We start from the raw sequence: 18,179 nt of genomic DNA, 5'->3' as shown, positions 1-18,179 counted from the left end.
CTATTTTTCTACCTAGCTCCTGTAATCCTGTCTCTTTTCCTTCTTCCTCCTGCTGCTACTCGTTCTTGATCTCGACCAAGGATAAGCCACTGGCCGACCGTGCCCTGACGAGATCCCTCCCGGGTGCGATTTGCTGACCAAGATCTATCGTCGTAGTGTCAGACTGGGCTTCCTAGATGTTGCTCGCTGGGTTAGTTATCCTTTACCGATTTGCTAGTGATCGGTCGCTCGTTGCCATAAAAGTGCAATAGTTATCCCTGCTGTCGTACACCATGCGCGTGCCGCTGCGGATTGCACACGAGGTGCTATATGTTAGCGTAAGGATCCATATTTTTGTGTCAACAGATCCATCGTCGTAGTACCATACTGGGCTTCACAGGTGCTACTCACCAGGTTAATTATCATTGGCCAGTATGCTCGCAAATCGATCGCTCGTTGCCAAGAAAGCGCAATAGTTACCCCTGCTACCGTAAGTCCTGTGCATGCCGCTTTACAGATTGCATATAAGGTGCTCGTGTATTAACATAAGAATGTATATTTTTATACCAACAGTACCTTACTTAACTATCCAAACCAAGACTTGATACCTCCGTGAACCCACGGCGGCTATCGATCAAAATCGTTGAACACCTTGGAACCTGCATCGTCGACGGTGCTGACGACAACCACGCAAGCAGACATGGTACAACCGATCGAGCTGAAGCAGCCGGCCGGCCCTGGCCCCTCCAAGATTATTAATTTTTTTATATTACGTGTCCATGTACATCTATATCAGCAGCACATCACTGCACTGCGAGCCTAGTGCTCCATCCAGGTCGTTTCGATCGATCGCAGTGAAATGGACAGTGAATGCGAAAGTGAAAAATGCCCGTCTCCTCCTCTAGTGGCCTCCTTTCTCATCTGAGGTGACTCTGGCGCCACATAGTAGGCACCTATGTGAAAAAATTATTAGTAACAGTGATAATCGTTATCAACGATGGATTCGTCTCTGTCACTCTTACACTATAAAAAATTATTTTTCAAAGCACTTAGAATAATTTTCTACAGGCGGTTTATTCGAAAAACCGTCTGAACAATTGGCGAGGGCCTCCTGCAGTTACAGACCGCCTGTGAAAATATATTTTCACATGCGGTTCCTTATGTGAACCGCCTGTGATAATAGATTATTATCACAGGCGATTCACATAAGGAACCGTCTGTGAAAATGACCATTTTTACAGGTGGTTACTTATGTGAACCGCCTCTAGAAATGATCATCCATTAAAAAATTCATAACTTTTATACATGAAGTCGGATGAGGAAAACATCTATATGAAAATTATGGCTCTCGATGAGATCTACAACTTTGTAGTTGAAAGTTTTTTTATTTGAAGTCATTTAGATATCTAAATAATCGTTTGAAGTTTCAAATAATTATTTGGGCATCTAAATGACTTCAAATGAAAAACTTTTTAACTACAAAGTTGTAGATCTCATCAAGAGCTACAATTTTTATATAAACTTTATCCTAATCCGACCTTGTATGAAAAAATTATGAATTTTTGAAGATAAGCAGTCACATATTTTTACAGGCGGTTCCTTACGTGAACCGCCTGTAAAAATGACCACAATTTTACAGACGGTCCGTTTAAGGAACCGTCTGTGCAAATGGGTGACAGCTTATTTTCAAAAATTCATAATTTTTTCATACGAAGTCGGATGAGGATAAAGTTTATATGAAAATTGTAGCCCTCGACGAGATCTACAACTTTGTAGTTGAAACGTTTTTCATTTGAGGTCATTTAGATGCCCAAATAATCATTTAAAGTTTCGGATTGCAGATATCAAAAGAATTACATATGCTCAGTGTTCAGTTGTCGTTCTCTGGTGTGATGGTGGGGAGGGATCGCGCGACCCGACAGGTTTCGAATTTGAGTGCCAAAAACCGCGTAGAGCGCGTATTTCACGCGAAAAAACGCGTGATTTGTGACTTGTGACTTGCGACCGCGTGGGGTTCCTGGTCGGTCAAAAAAAAGTTTTTTGCTTTTTTTTTGTTCAAAAAATATCGATTGAGTGGCTGACTATCACAGGCGGTCCGCTTAAGGAACCGCCTGTAGAAATCAATTTCCACAGGCGGTCTGCTTAAGGAACCGTCTGTGGAAATCTATTTTCACATGCGATTCCTTAAGTGAACCGCCTATGATAATAGCTTTCCACAGGCGGTCACTTTTGCGCCTGTGAAAATCATTTATTTTTATAGGCCTTCGATCACAGGCGGATGCACTAAACGCCTGTAAAAACGAGTTATCACCCGCCTCTAAAAATAATTTTTGTAGTAGTGTTATCGCGTCACTAATGATAGGTTATATTAGTGACGGGTCATAACCGTGACTCATCACTAATATTTAGTTATTAATGACGGGTCGTAACCATGACCCGTCACTATTGATTGAATATTAGTGATGAGTTATAATCTTGATCTGTCACCGATGAATATTTTTCACATTTTTTGAAAACGAAAAAAAATAGAAAAAGTATTTTTTTTTTCACCTGAAACATCCCAACGCAGGCACATCCCATATGCCTCACAAATCACATTATTTTTCACACTGTTTTCAAGTTTACATTTCATGGGAATCGAACCCACAACCTCCTCCTCGCGCGTGTAGCCACATTACCACATCTGCTATCACGTAGTTGTGATAGAAATCGAATATTTTATCCTTTTAACCTTATTTACCGAAGGTCATTAGTGATACGTCATAACTATGACCCGTCACTAATGACTATTTTTACCAAATTTCGTCGAGGGTTACAATTTGATAGGTGACCTGGAGTGCATTTGGTAAAACAAGTATAACTTTTGCATGCAGACTCCGATTTTGATGGTTTTTTTTTTACTCTAGGGACATCTACAGAAAAAGTTGCATCCGTTGCTGACTGACTATGTCGGTTTCAACAAATTTTTCGAGGCCAAATTTGTCCTAGAAGATTGAGTTCTCACCCCCTAAAGTTTCTGCACCGTTTTGGAACACGCGTTTGTGTCCATAGCCGCTATACCTTGCATCAAACTTGAGAAGAAATATACAATGGTTCCTATTCTAGTACTGCTGCGGTGAGAAAAAAAAAATATTTGTGAATACTGTTAATAGTGACTGGAGTTTATAAGTAGTGACGGATTACAAGTTGACATATCACTAATGACTAGCATAGGATAACCCGTCACTGATGAGTGGATCATTAGTGATGGGTCATATTGTGATGACCTATCGCTGATGATCTAGTTATTAGTGATGGGTCACAACTTGATCCGTCACTAACAACTGGTCTAGGACGACCCGTCATTGATGATCCAGTCATTAGTAATGGGTCACAACTTGACCCGTCACTAATGACTGGCCTAGAACGACCCGTCACTAACAGCTGGTCTAGGACGACCCGTCATTGATGATCTAGTCATTAGTGACGGATCACAACTTGATCCGTCACTAATGATTATTCTAGGATGACCCGTCACTAATGACCTTATCATTAGTGATGGGTTACAACTTGAACCGTCACTAATGACTGATCTAGAACGACCTGTCGCTAATGACCACTTATTAGTGATAGGTCTATATTTGATCCCGATCGGAAGGCACATTCGTGACGCGTTTTTATTGAACTTATCACTAATAGGACATCAGCGATACATATTAAGCAGCCGTTACTAATGTAGTGTCTTCTTTACTAATTTTTTAGTAGTGACCATTCATTAATATTGCCCTCCTACAAATATGATCCTACGTCTGGCGCTCCATTATACTGCCTCGCCCAACACTATATATAAGCCTTCGTTTCCCTGCCCCTCTATGCCTCTTAAGGTTTGGGTCCATCCAATCATCCAATGAACCTCAACCCTAACCCAATGATAAACAACGTCGTCGTTGGAGGAAAATAGACAAATCTCCTCACCAACGCAAAGGTGATCGAGGAAATCAACCGAGGGTTTGTTATATGTAGCTTAGACAATTGATTGTTATCACATCCGAAATTATAAATATATATACTACATTTATTGTGCTCAAACTTGAAACTATCTATTTAGTTCATGACAGTGAACGGACATGCATGCGCATTAATATTATGCGCATAGAACTAGTTAATTAAGCAGCTAGCATATATACATACTTCTGCTGTATTATGCATTAACATATATATGGACGGACAGCTGTATATATGCGATGCGACCGGTACAAAATGTGCTGCACACTAGACATCTTTCACTGATGGATCACGCAGTTACCGCTTCTGCCTCAGCTTTCATGGAATTTGGGAACAAGGATGAGCTTCTCCTTTGGATGGACCGTCAATCCAAACACCTCCGTCATATCAATATCCTCCTTCTCCATGCCGGCCGGCAGCCCCCAGTCGAAGCAGTACATGAGGTTTGCCAGCATGATCTCAACAGTAGCCAACCCAAGGTTTTGGCCAGGGCAGATCCTCCGGCCAGCCCCGAATGGAACGAACTCAAAGTTCTTCCCCTTGAAGTCGATTGTCGCAGCGCTGCCACCGTCCATGAACCTCTCCGGCATGAACTCCTCAGGCTTCTCCCATGACTCTGGATCTCTACTGATAGCCCATGCGTTGATGGTGACTCGCGTGCCGGAGGGGATCGTGTAGCCATCGATATCACAGGCCGCCATGGAAAGGTGCGGGACGAGGAGCGGCGCAGGCGGGTGCAGCCTTAGTGTTTCCTTCACGACGGCTCTCAGATAGGCCATGCCGGCTAGGTTGTCTTCCTCGACCATTTCTTGTCCCTTTGGCGTGTTCTTCCTCACCTCGGATTGTAGCTTGGTCATGAGCTGAGGGTTGCGCATCAGCTCGGCCATAGCGAGTTCCAGGACCAAAGATGATGTGTCTGTGCCCGCACCAAACATGTCCTGGATCCATGTACGTTATTTAGGATCAAATATAGACGAAATAAAATTAGATATGATTTATCATACAGGTTCTCTTTTAATTTCTCTAAAGAAAAAGACTAATATTAATTGAGAGTTACGTTGTTAGTCGATCACTCACAATCAAGATGGCCTTGATATGATCTCTGGTGATACCGTAGTCTTGCTGAACAGAGAGCAGCACATGGATGAAGTCGCTCTCTTCTTGCGCAGCACCGGCGGCAGCAGCATGCCCATGCTTAGAGGAGCTTATTCGTCTCTCGTGGTCGCTTATTATCTTTTCAAGCAACTCGTCCCATCTTTTGTGTCCCTCGTCGGCCTTGTTACTCACAAACCTGCAGGTGAGAAAACCTAGCGACTTGGCTAGCCCTGGGAAGTAGTCTTCCAGGCTGAACCCTCCAAAGAGACGAGAATTCATCTCGATCAGCTCCCGGAAGAGCTTGTTCCGGCCTTCCGCCCTGAAGAACTTGCCTGACACGGCGCGACAGACGATGTCATTGGCGAAGGTGTTCATCATTTCGCTGATATCCACGGGCGTGCTCGCAGCCGCGCCCTCCCGGATCTTGTCCATCACCAGCCGCACCTATATAAACATATGCATGAATCGGATCGATAAACCATGCATGCAAGATTTATGATATATGCTGCTCTTTAGTCTTTACACACACACACACGCTGTTCATCGATCAATTAATTACCTCTTCCAGGCGGGCGAGGCGGTAGGAGTGCACCTTCTTGACGGTGAAGAGGTGCGTGGTGACGAGCTTCCTGACCTGCCGCCAGTGATCGCCGTAGGGGGCGAAGCCGATGTCCGAAGACCCGTACAGGAGCGCGTCGGAGACCTTGGACGTCGGCCGTGAGGCGAAGATGTGGTCGTGCGTGCGCATAATCGCATGCGCCGCGCGCGGGGACGACACGACGAGGTTGGGGACGGTGCCAAGACGGAGGAGCATGAGCCCGTCACGGCCGTGCTTCGCGGTGAGGCTGCGGAGGGAGACGTGCGGTTGAGCGCCGACGAGGTGCAGGTGGCCTACGATGGGCAGCCCTGGTGGCGATGGCGGGAGACGCTTCGCCTGCCGCAGCTTGTTGCTGCTACGACGGATTCGGGAGGCATGGTGCAGCAGCAGCAGCACAAGAGGGACGAGCAATACTAGTGCTTGTGCTAGAGGTGTGGTCGCATTCGCATGCATCAGTTGGGGCAGCTGTACATTCACTTGAGCCATGGTTCCTAGCTAGCTACTTCCTACTCATACGTGGTGCGCTAGCTTATTTATATACTCCATATGTATGTATGTGCCACCAAATTTTACTTGGGTTTAATTACTTGAACATTTTATTTTCTACACATGGTAAATACGTATATAGGAAGAGCTGTACGAGCCTAGCTGGGACAAGATAATGGTTCGATGTGATCACATAGACTGAGCTACGCGCGCCGGCCCCTATGTATGACTCCATGGTTGTCATCATATCATATATTTGCGTGACGCGTACGTGTATGTATACGTAAGTATGTCTGATCGGTTTCATTTGTTGTTGCGTAGCCGAACTTTCTACGTACATTGCTCGATCGATCTGTATCTATCGATCGATAGATCGATCTAGCGTGTTGCGTGGCCGAACTTTCTAGGTACATTGCTCGATTTGTAATTATGTATCTATCTATCTATCTATCTATCTACGTAGTGTGCCAGAGACTAGAAAGCGAGAGTGAGAAAAACTTGTGATTAATTCGTACGTCTCTCAGTAGTGGAAAAAGGATGGTGAGTTGCTGGAGTGGGCAGTGACTTGCGGATAGATAGTCCAGGCCAGCTTGACTTGCACCGGCCCGTGATCACCAGGCCGAGCTCCGACTGCCAACGTATATATAGTACACGGGAGCATTCCCGAGCCGGCCGCCTACCTCCTCCTGTACGCGCACGGCACCCTGCAGCCGCACAGTACTCCACCTCGCCCACGCGTCTTACCCGGACCGTGCAAGCTTTGCATGGTGTAGAAAATCTCCTTTACCTTCATGCTCATCTTTTTTTTATGGTTATACCGCTTGTTAGAGTACGCCCAAGTATAATTAAAATTGTCAAGTTAAACACAAAATCAATGATATTAAGACATGAAGTTTTTTAATAAGATTCAACCATCTATCTACATACTCGGATATGACTATATACACCTTTTTCAATATTTATTTATCATACTGCAGTTACACATATGATATCCAATATTTATACTCGTAAATACAAATCCGACTATAACCCTATCTCTATCTACCTAACTTAAACTAAGTCTATCTATAACTAACTTTATACATATATTCTATACATATCCTAACAACACAGTAGATGATGCTTGTTCCCCGATCGTCTCAGTTAGCAAAATGTTCTTGAAGCCTCCACCGTTCAGTTTAATCATAGGCCAACTTCCTTAAGAATAAGCTAAGTAAGTGCCTCCAGTCGAGCCGGCCGGCCGTTCCACGGAGGAATGCATGCATACCCAACGTGAAATTTCCATATGTCCTTGCGCACGCACCAGTTATTAGGACCGGTAGTTATAATTTTAAGTTATTACTGTCGATTGCGCAGTTAAAATTCGACACCGATGATGATTTCTATAGTCAAATTAATGAGATGCCTATGTGGTCGGCAAACCAGAACCTCAGATCAAATATATAGCTGCGACCACACACTAGTTATAGTAGGCTAGCTACCTAGCTAGTAGATATAGATCTAGCTAGATCGTTCTTGCTAGCTACGTCTCACAATTCAATTAGCGCGTCGACCTCTTTCCCTTGCTCTTTCTGCTAGATCCCAAGCATTCGCAATGACACGTACGTGTTTCAAGAGGGGATTCTTGATTTCACAGTCTGCGGTTGAGATCCTCTTCCGTGATCATGTCTAGGTTTTGGATCGCCTGCTCTGCAGGTGTACATCTCTCCTTCACTGATTTGATTGTTTGGATTTTGCAAATCAAACGAGCATCACGATCTATCACATAAATTAAATGACACAGCCCTTCAATATTACAGTATTCTGAGAGAGAAAAGAATGCAGCTCAGATGGATGCATGAAATTGACCCAACTGTTTCTGGAGAAACGAAAATACACATCAGGAGTATTTCTGGTGAATGCAACTCCTCTATTGAACTATTATTATGCTTGATTTGGTGCAGTTTTCTTCGTTTCAGTTATCTGGTCTGGTCCCTCCGTTTGATACTAACAATCCTTATCTTGGTAATCACATATCTCTCATCGCTGCAGATCATGTCGGTGGTGCCGCCTTCGAAGACGCAGTAGATGCCGCGGCTGTCATTGTAGTCGGCGCACCGGTGGTTGATCGCGACGTCGGCGACGCATGCACTGGATGCCCCTGGCGTGGAAGGCGGCGATGAGCGACTTGAGCTCCGCGTCCAGGTCGTAGCCAGACGTGCGTCACCCCGGCCCTTCAGGGAGTTGTGCCACCCGCCTTTCTTCTTCCACGACTCCCAATTGAACCCCTGCGTCAACACTCAAGTCCAGAGCTCTTCCTAATGAGACTGGGTTTACCAAATTTTAGGCCATGGTACAAGTGATTTTTTGACAACCCGATGATACTGTGAGGCAGTGCTCTAATGTAGATTTGGGTCACCGGTAACAATGGCCCGAGGATGATAGATGAACGAGACTCGCAAAACTGCCTGCAAGTGTTTAGATGTATTCCTTTAGACAAAGATAAATAAAGCTCTTATTGACCGCATTTGTTCCCCGGTTCAGATGGCGATTGACCGCATTTGTTTCCCGGTTCAGATGGCGATCGTATATGGATAGTAACTTTGATTTATTAGGACGAAACAAGCAAGAGAGCAGGTGACTGGTGAGACATTCATCAAGATTGAATGGCATTGATGAATAAGCTTAACATGAAAATGCTTCCAACGGATTAAACGACAACACAGATCAAGCATTGCCTTATCAGGAATAAATGGCATCAATACTGAAAACCAACACTAAGTCACAACGGATACAAGGTTTGATGCTCCCACCAACCTGATACAAACTGAAAGAGCGCCACGCTCATCTTGCTGATCCAACCACCAACCCGTTGTGAACTTGTAGTAGAAGCAGACCATCACTGACACAGTGTACTTTAATACCCAGGCATTCATGCAACAACAATGCAAGATCCTTCGACAGGTTTTTCAGCCTATTAGAATCTGCAGCTCCATCTTCTCCTGAAGTTACATGTGGTTCTCCTAAAGGATGATTATTCTGACGAATGCTATCATGAAACATCTGAAGTGCGTCGTCTGCAGAAATTTCTTGCACAGAGTTGTGTAGATCCTGTAATTTTCCTCTGCACTGGACATTGGGCAGCAGTTTTTCTTTCAAGCTGTCAGGAAGAGTAGCTAGCGCACTGCTTTGAAGGACAACAAACAGAAAAAAAACAAATTAAAGCGAACATTAGAAGAGAACGACCATACAAGAAAACTATTCGTGGCAAGATAAGAATCCACCGTTACCCTGTAACCCCACGAACAAGGCCCCACTTGTAGCCAACATGAACAGACTGCCTAAACGCAACATTGAAGCCCTCCAGGGCAGAGTCCTTCTGTCCTTCTGTTATGCCATCCCTACAATCCATCTGCAGTAAAATTGAAAGCTTAAAGATTTTAGAAATTGCCGCTCCGTTCCTCGAACTCTTGTTATGCCATCCCGATAACGAGAGTTCAAGTTAGTTAAACGCACGGTCCTCAGAACCACGCATCAAAAAATAAGGACATCCCTATAACCCATCTCCTTACTTTGCTCGTCTATCCCTGTGAGGCCACTTCTATTCGACATCCTGATGTTTTCTGTAGGTTACATGTGCTGAACTGCACCAACTGCACTTAAATCGTACACATCTCGGTGTTTTGCCCTCTCTCAATAGACCTGTGTATTTGTTTTGAGGTCGACACCAAGACATCATTCATTCTTCCTAGCACCTTCAGTAGATCTTTTCACTAACTAGAAATTTGGATGACTACAAATGAAATGGATGGCAGTAGCACTAAACATTCATGTTTTGGCTGTCATATAAGTGTATATTCTAGGAAATGTGGTAACTAAACTAGAAATTTCAGGAAAATCTAGTGCGTTGTTAAGAATTGAGAGCTCATAAATTTTCATAATGCAATTATTAGCAGATATAAGAAGTTAGCTTATTGTACGTTCAGATTATTAAAGCACGGGTTTTTGCTATCAATTACCTTCCTGCTTTACCATAAGCATCAATCAAAGTATTATATGTGATGGATACCCGCGCGTGCCATATCCGCCAGCAAAGACATCACCTTCTAGAAATCGTAGGCGTGCAAGCAGGACTTGATGAGTGAGAATCGAGTACGTCTGGACATCGGGCCGGCAGCCAGGGGTGTCCTTCATCCGATCAAGCAAGGAGAACGCCTCTCGAAAGCGGCCGCTCCTGCTGTGAGCGGAGACAAGGGCCGTGTAGGACTCGAGGTTGGGGGACGGCGAGCATGGCCGCGAAGAATTCTCCGGCTGCTTGCACTTGCCGAGCATGGTGATGTCACAGCCCAGTTTTAAAACAACAAATTAGATACATTCTACATATATGTTAAGATCAATTTCATCATATATGTAATAAGGTCATTAGTGATAAACAGTATTATATCACTTAAAAACAACTTCATTAAAATAAATACCATAGTTTTAAACACCAGAGGAAGAACAAGAAGAAACTCCCAACAAAAATTTCAGGTCACACCACATACAATTGACTGTGGACAACGCGACCTAAGAAGTCTTCATTATAGTCTTCAAATTCCTTGATCTTCGCGTAGTCTTCTCACACTGAGCAATATTTATTATTGAAAATAGCAAGTGTGAGTACATATCGTATTCCGTAAGTGTGAGAAAGTATGACATAAAAGTTTGAGACAAGAAAGGTTTGACTCAGATTTACTGCATCTATGCCATCCTAACTCAGGACTCAAAAGGACACAACAGTCCTATTTACTATGTGTGATGACACCAACATTAAGAGAAATAGCTCATCGGATTCTATCCGACTACCAAACTCACCAGATATTCCATATCCGGCTACGAACTCATCGGGTTACCACCACCCGATTACCAAAACCAATCATCCAAAATTCCCTTCTAATCATGAAGATTTACCATGAGTACTGCTAATATATCTGTTTTACACTCTGCAAAGGTTGCATACTTTACCCACGAGTCATTATTCCCTTGTTACTTCACACTTCTGGGGTGTAAAGTCGGGGTCTCACTACAATGTCTTTACAAAATGCCTCCAAATCTGTATACACCCACTAAGGTTTCACCGCTAATAGGGATTCCATCCACTGTCGAGTCCCCCTCTTATGCCACTCAATAGTCAACTGGTGTGTACGGAATAAGGAGAATATCTAATTAATTGGTCAGACCGTACCCACATAAGCCTCATGGTTGCACTGTTATATCGGGTTACATATCCATGAACCGATCTTTAGGATCTAAAGTAGGTACTCGCACATCTCCCAATACACACATAGCAGCCATACCAACCAAACTAACTTGCCTAGATCCCTATGATCCATGTTGCCACAAAAAATTACCCAAATCGGTTGATGTTGCATAGATCATTTAACATATTAACATTTAAACCATCCATTTCGACAGCATGACTAAGCATTTCTACCCTTGACACCCAAACAACAACACAAACGACAAGGATAATCATGAAAGAATCTAGTAAACCCTAGCAATGTGATTCATATTGACAAGCGTGCAATTAAAAGTAAAAGACACACTTTCCTACAATAGGGTCAATATGATCAAAGACACTTGCCTTCAACAGTGGGTTGCTCAAACTCTTCAAATGTCTGGTCCTGTAGGTTCACGAACTGCTCGTCTCCTATTGCATTCGCTAACACCGGAAACAAGTAAGTACAAACATCTGAGAGCAATACACTAAACAGCAGTAAGGCACTATAAAAAGCCTACTAACAGAAAGTACTCGTTACTACGATCGTGTGAGTGCAAGAATCGCCTAAAACGGAGCTATGACGAAAATGTTATAAAGGTTTTAATCTACAAAGGTCTTTCTGTAAAAGAACATGGAATATTTGGTAAAACAGAAAAGTCTAAAGGCTTATTTGTAAAAATTTAGGGACCTATATGTAAATAACTAAAACTACATGGGGCTAAATGTAAAAAACAAGGGCTTTATTGTGAAGGCGACAAGTCTAGGGATCTAAATGCAAAATTACCTAATTAAGAGAATTATCAAATTAATTTTTAATTAGAAAATCCTAATTATTACGTCATGGTGATGTCAGCACACCGACGGGGCTTGGGTGCGCTAACATGGACCACCACATAGGCGAATACGCCAACGTGGCACGCTGACGTGGACTATAAGTGCTGACTTGGATTATGTGACACGTGACGGCTTCCTATTGACTCACAAAAGGGGTACGCCTAGATCTAATCATAGCCGCTCATCAACGATCGGATGATGAAGGAGGCGCCTACCTTAGTGACGGATAAAATTCCGGTCACTCTAAACGCGTCATTAATATGAACACATTAGTGATGGGCATGCACCAATCACTAATGATATATATCAGTGACGGGTCTGTATCCAAACTCATCACTGATGACTATACATCAGTGACGAGTCTGGATAGCTATTAGTGGCGGGTCAGGTCCAAACTCTCACTAATAGCTATGTATCAGTGACAGGTCAAGTCCATATCCGTCACCGATGAGCACTTGAGAACCCAAAAAAGAGAGGAAATAGCCCATATTTTTCCTCCTTTACTTAATAAGCTAAGATATGAACACCAATCATATACTAATCTCTCCTACTTAAAAAAGCAGTAATGCATGTATGACCTGCCAAAATATTCCTCTGCCTCCGTAAGATTCCTCTGCCATTCCTTTGCTCGTCCGCACGCCCCGCCGCTCGATCCGGCCCTCCCCTTTCTCCCTCTCGCCCCTCTCTATCTTTCCCGCCGCCGAGCCCAGCTTTCCCACCCCCAATGGCCTCTTCCCTCCCCGCGCCGCCGACCCGCCGCCCGCCTCCTGGCGCAGCCTCCCACCCCACCGCCCGCCAGCGCGACGCGGCCCCCTTGCCCCCCGTGCGGCGCGTTCTTGCCGCTACCGCTTCCAGACCGACGACGACGGCGTGGTGGTCGTGACCGTCACAGGGAAGGAGGGCGACGGTGGGCGGTACGCCGTCGAGGTCCCGACCCGCGGGCGGGAGGGTGGTCTGGTGCTCCGTGCCGCGGGCTCCGTTGGCGAGGTCGTCCCGCTGGCCCCCGCCGCGGGAGGCGCACTCGCTGCAGAGCTGTCCTACAACAGGGCCCGCACGCCGTTCCACGTCTCGTTCCTGCTGGCCGACACGGCGGGTGAGGAGATATAGACGCACCGCGGGACGAGCTTCCGCGTGCCGGCCGGCGTCAGGTGGGGCCACCCCGCGCCGCTCGGCCTGTCCCTGTCCTTTGATGGAGCCGCCAACTTCGCGGTGTATAGCAAGGGCGCCAGTGGTGTTGTGCTCTGCCTGTACGACGGCGATGGCAGCGGGAACGAGCCTGCGCTGGAGATCGAGCTCGACCCGTACGTCCACCGGACGGGCGATGTCGCGTTGACATCGCGCAATACACGCTGCCCCGCGCCAAGGCCAGGATCCAGTTCGATCGTATTGCGCAATTCTTTCTTTCTTCTCGCAGATTCGGTTCGATCGTGGGGCGGCGATCCGGTGGGAGGCAATAGGCGACCAACGGCCATGTCGGGCATGTTCGGCAGGGTGTTCGGGAAGTCCAGGGAACAGAGCCAGGCCACCGCTTTGGCCTCGCTCAACAAGCTCAACGAGGTGAATAGATCGATTAATCCTCACGCCCCAGTTAGATTAGGTTATTTTTTATGGGATTTATTAGTTCTTACAGTTGTATAGTAATTAATCTCAGAGGCTGATAAGTCAATTTGTGAGTTCTGTGCCTACGGATGTAGATCAAATTATTGTAGCTTTTCTGTAAGTGCAAGGTGTAGCTTCTATTGCAATCTCAACCCAGATGTGAGGTGTAATCCCACTGGGATGACTGATTTGACAAGATTTATGCTAACAAACCGGATGTTCCTTACCTCTGTGATAATTAGTGACAAATAGGGTATGCATAGGAGGAGCTAAATATTTTTTGTGATTGCAAAGGTTGTTGCTATTTCTCTTTCTAGAACGAAAAGGTTGCGGCTACTTTAGGGTTAGATAGTAAAGTTAAGTTCCATGGTTTGAAGGTATGGAACGTGGGTTTTGACATGCTCCTTGTTGCACTGGGTTCTTGTGAATGTTGTAATCACTCACTTTCAGAACCAATAAAAGTGAGTGACAAATTGGTGAAGGGGACTCTATGCACATAATTGTTGTCTTGATTCCGGTGGATTGTTCAATCACTGGATTATTCAATGCATGGAAGGAAGATACTTTGTCAATCCCAATTCAACACTGAACTACAGCCTTAACTAATTTGTGTTGTTTGGATGATATATATCCTATAGGGTTTAAAATGGCTTTCGCTTTTTTAGGATAAATGGTTTCTTTTCATAAAGCATGTAGGGCTTGCGAGAGTTCTGTACTTCTATGTCTCCACAACAACCCTTAAATGCATCGGTATTTCCAAGTACTTATGGAAGGGAATTAGGGGTCAAAAAACACAACAACAGTAGCTTTCAGAAGATTCAACAAGGTTCATGGGTGACAGTTCACATAGATCAGCAATTCTAGAATAGCACTCATCATAGAAGTGTTTGTAGCACAGGTAATCTTAAAACATTAGTGAGCATCTATATCACTGTTCAAATTTAAAAAATGCAAGAGTCAACAAGTTCTCAATCTGACCGGGATTATGATCGCTATTATTAATGATGCAGTGTCTATTATTTCAGGAGAGGGAAGAAAGGGAGGCACGCGCAGCAGAAGATGGATGGACAGTTGTGGTGCATCACAAGGGTAGGAAAAAAACCCACAGATACTGAAACTGGAACAACTATTGGCTCTGTATCTCTTGCTGCAATGCAAGGGAAAATGGCTAACAAGAAACCCAAGGAAGTTGCTCAAAACTTGTACAGATTTTAGAAACGAGAAGCCCACCTCAGTGGTATGTTAACATTTTTTAAAAGGGTTTCCTGTTCTATATTCAATTTTAATTACCCTCAGTGCTTACTACACATGATAGAAGTATAGAACCCAGATTATGTTCAATGCCATATAGTTCTAGGCACAACATGGTGTGCTTGGACTTGTAATGTTGTGCAGTTAATTGGCCCATGATGAACTAATCTGTTCAATTGTTTTCCATTCTAGTATGGGTTTAGCTTGGTGTTGTCTGTTCTGGTTTTGAGAAAAGAATTTGGTTCAATCAAAAGTTCACAATTTTGCATTTCAGTTTGGCTGGAATTACAAGTCCTCATTTTGCCTTCTTGATTGGACTTTGTCAAATGAACCATATGTGTGATAAGTTTTTTCTCTTCTTTTTTTTTGGTGTATGTGTGATACACTTGGAGGTTAGAGATTTCAAACCGGTGATCATTATTTTTCCCATAAGTAACTGCAAATGAGAAGCTTTGTTTCAGCCATCTGTGCTCCATGATATCTTTACTAGAACATGATAGGTCATGGGAACTGCTTGGAGCTAACTTACAGCTCTGTGTTTCTTGCGCAGAACTCGCGATGTTGCGGAAATCTCAGCTGGCGTTTGATTGAGCAACAAAGCACACCTGCAGAGTTAAAAGGTTGGTCAATTTAGTGTTTCTTTCCGGTCATCTATACTTTATTATGTGAACTGTTTAGTGATTTGGTTTTGATTGGACACTACCGAGCAATAATTTTATTTCTTCCTTTGAAGCATCATGTTCAATATGCAAGATTTTATTGTTCTTTGTTAAGGTTGCTTGAACATTATGTTTTCGTTATATGCACACAAAGACGTGTTCAATATGGAACATTCTCTCATTGTAGGATGATTTCTCACATAATCTCCACACAATTGGATTGGTAAATGCTTCAACTTATTATCCCGTGAATTTTTTTGGCTCCCGTTGCAATGCGCGGGCATTTAACTAGTCTCTTACAATCTAAACGTGGGTGCGTTCTCGTATTGGTAAAAAAAAAACTGCTCTAGTCTGGATGCTTCTACGTTGTCTTCAGCGGTGTTCGATCCCACGGTCCGCCTTCCCCAACATCATGCTCCTTCTAGTCTCCCCGAGCCGCGCTCCGTTGTCCAGGCCCTCACCCACACCGTCGCCGCCAGAGCCAACGACACACACGTGCGCACGGCATGAAGGCCGGCGCCACAGAACATGAGATGTCAATGGATCTGACCTAGATCCGCTGAGATCCACACTATAGATCGATGGATCTAGCAAGATCCGCCGGCCTTCTTCACATGCGGAGGGCTGGCGAGGCTTCCGTCACCTTCACCTCTGGCTACCAGAAGGTCGGGGACACATAGCGAGCTCAGCGGCGAACCTCCCAGACCCGATCTAGGGGGCCCGCCACTAGACGGGGAGACTCCCTTGTTCATGAGCACTTCCACGCGGGGGCCGCCGCAAGGCCCCATGCGCCTCCATCGCACACCGCCACTCCGTGCCGCACAAGTTGCTACCAACGCCCGCATCTCCTTCCTCGTCGGCGACGGCCCCACCCCGTGCACACACCTCCTCATCGCCTTCGCGGTGCTCGACTCCGTGCAGAGTTTGCACTGCCTCCTCTGCTACTGCGGCGGTAGCCGACATGAGCCCCCAGCGCAGTGCTCGGGTGGGTGTAAGGGCTCAAGCGGGCATACGAGGAGGCCGCCACCGAGCTCCTCCATTGCAGCCCCGATGCCTTCTTCCTCCTCTGTGTCGACATCGAGGTAGCCAGTGATAGAATGACCCCCAAATCGGCCGGATCTAGGTGTGCGTTGACCCAAACCATGGCTTCCCTCACACGCGATGGCTGGCCCCACGTCGCATGTGGCCGACACCCCCAAGCTCCCTCCTCCCCGGCGAGGCACGCCGATGAGTGGTGACCGCCTTCAGACCATGCCATTGCGGCCATCTTCTCCAAGCACCACGAGAAAGAGAGAAAAAGAGGAGAGACAATGAATGAGGGGCGGCTAGGGTAATGGTTCGGGAAACCTTAGCCACCGCCATTTTATCTCGCCCGGACAGGCCATGGGCCAGGGGCCGGATACAGGGCAAGGCTAGCCCAAAGAGCCGGCCCAAAGGCTAGCCCAGGATGTTGGAGTGCTGGTTCCTGAGCAGCTCTGATCATACTAATGACTACTTGTCAAGTGACCTGTCACTGTTATCATTAATGACGGGTGATTTTCTCACCTGTCACTAATGATCTGTCATTAGTGATGGGTCTGACCCGGAGTTGTTATTAGTGGTGCGTCCTCATAAGACCCATCACTAATAGGACATTAGTGACGCGTAATGAGCAGCCGTCACTAATGCCGTGTCACATTTTTGTTGATTTCTTACGGAATGCGCGGTCCATCTATAAATAGGTGACCAATTGCAAAGCTCCCATATACAACTTACCTAGCTCACTGGTTGGCATTGATCGACGGTCCTTCTGATGTATACGTACGTACCTCGATCATCAAGAGCAAAGGCCATATATAGCCATACTACGTATTCCTTACCTGCTCTGCTATAGATCTCCTGTGTCCTGAATCGATCTATTGGTGAGTGCCCACCTAATTGTTAATTAAGTTTGTAAATATATATATATATATATATATATATATATATATATATATATATATATACTCCCTCCGGTTGTAAATGTAGATCGTTTTAGCCTCCTTAACTATTCTCTAAATATAAGTCATTCTCAAATTTTTATGTATTTTTTTCTCTTTTGTTCCCGTCTTACCCTTGTTTAATAAATGCTATCACTCTCACAAATGAATAAGTTATCTTTTTCAATGCAGAATAAATGAAGGGCAACAATGTCATTTGATCTACTTTCTTAATCTTTGTGCACAAGTCTAAAACGACCTACATTTGTAATCGGAGGGAGTACGTAGTATGCATTAGCTAGGTTGTATATATTCTGCTATTATTTGAATCGTCTTAGAATAATTAAGTTGGATTAATTCGTTCCTTCATTGTGCATGATCTGGTCGAGTTGTACATACTGAGCATGCATGCATGCATGCATGCATGCATGCCATATATATATATATATATATGAAAACTAGTATGTACTCATGGGTGTATGTACTCCCATCTCTCA

The 18,179-nt window shown here is 44.9% G+C and overlaps 2 protein-coding genes and 1 long non-coding RNA gene across 4 annotated transcripts; 1 reads left to right on the top strand and 2 right to left on the bottom strand.

The window, feature by feature from the left end:
- Nucleotides 1-3,994: 3,994 nt before the first annotated feature.
- LOC133896506 (indole-2-monooxygenase-like) lies at nucleotides 3,995-6,157 on the bottom strand. The gene is made up of 3 exons (XM_062337137.1): nucleotides 5,618-6,157; nucleotides 5,041-5,502; nucleotides 3,995-4,901 (listed from the first exon to the last, which is right to left on the bottom strand). Exons 1-3 carry the CDS (start codon nucleotides 6,140-6,142, stop codon nucleotides 4,275-4,277), a joined length of 1,614 nt encoding a protein of 537 aa, XP_062193121.1. The 5' UTR covers nucleotides 6,143-6,157; the 3' UTR covers nucleotides 3,995-4,274.
- Nucleotides 6,158-8,965: 2,808 nt separating this feature from the next.
- LOC133895933 (uncharacterized) lies at nucleotides 8,966-9,533 on the bottom strand. The gene is made up of 2 exons (XM_062336460.1): nucleotides 9,412-9,533; nucleotides 8,966-9,305 (listed from the first exon to the last, which is right to left on the bottom strand). The coding sequence occupies exons 1-2, from the start codon at nucleotides 9,531-9,533 to the stop codon at nucleotides 8,966-8,968; spliced, it is 462 nt and encodes a 153-aa protein (XP_062192444.1).
- Nucleotides 9,534-13,380: 3,847 nt separating this feature from the next.
- On the top strand, nucleotides 13,381-17,634 carry LOC133894923 (uncharacterized). Of its 2 annotated transcripts, XR_009905550.1 has the most exons (4): nucleotides 13,381-13,772; nucleotides 14,840-15,051; nucleotides 15,616-15,685; nucleotides 15,912-17,634. It is a non-coding gene; the product is annotated as an uncharacterized LOC133894923 (long non-coding RNA). The 2 variants fall into 2 exon arrangements; XR_009905549.1 differs by having other exon boundaries at nucleotides 13,384-13,772; nucleotides 15,616-17,634.
- Nucleotides 17,635-18,179: the final 545 nt, after the last annotated feature.

This window comes from Phragmites australis, chromosome 16 (assembly GCF_958298935.1).
Source record: "Phragmites australis chromosome 16, lpPhrAust1.1, whole genome shotgun sequence".
Classification (NCBI taxonomy): Eukaryota; Viridiplantae; Streptophyta; class Magnoliopsida; order Poales; family Poaceae; genus Phragmites; species Phragmites australis.
This window is presented reverse-complemented; position numbering and strand designations above follow the sequence as displayed.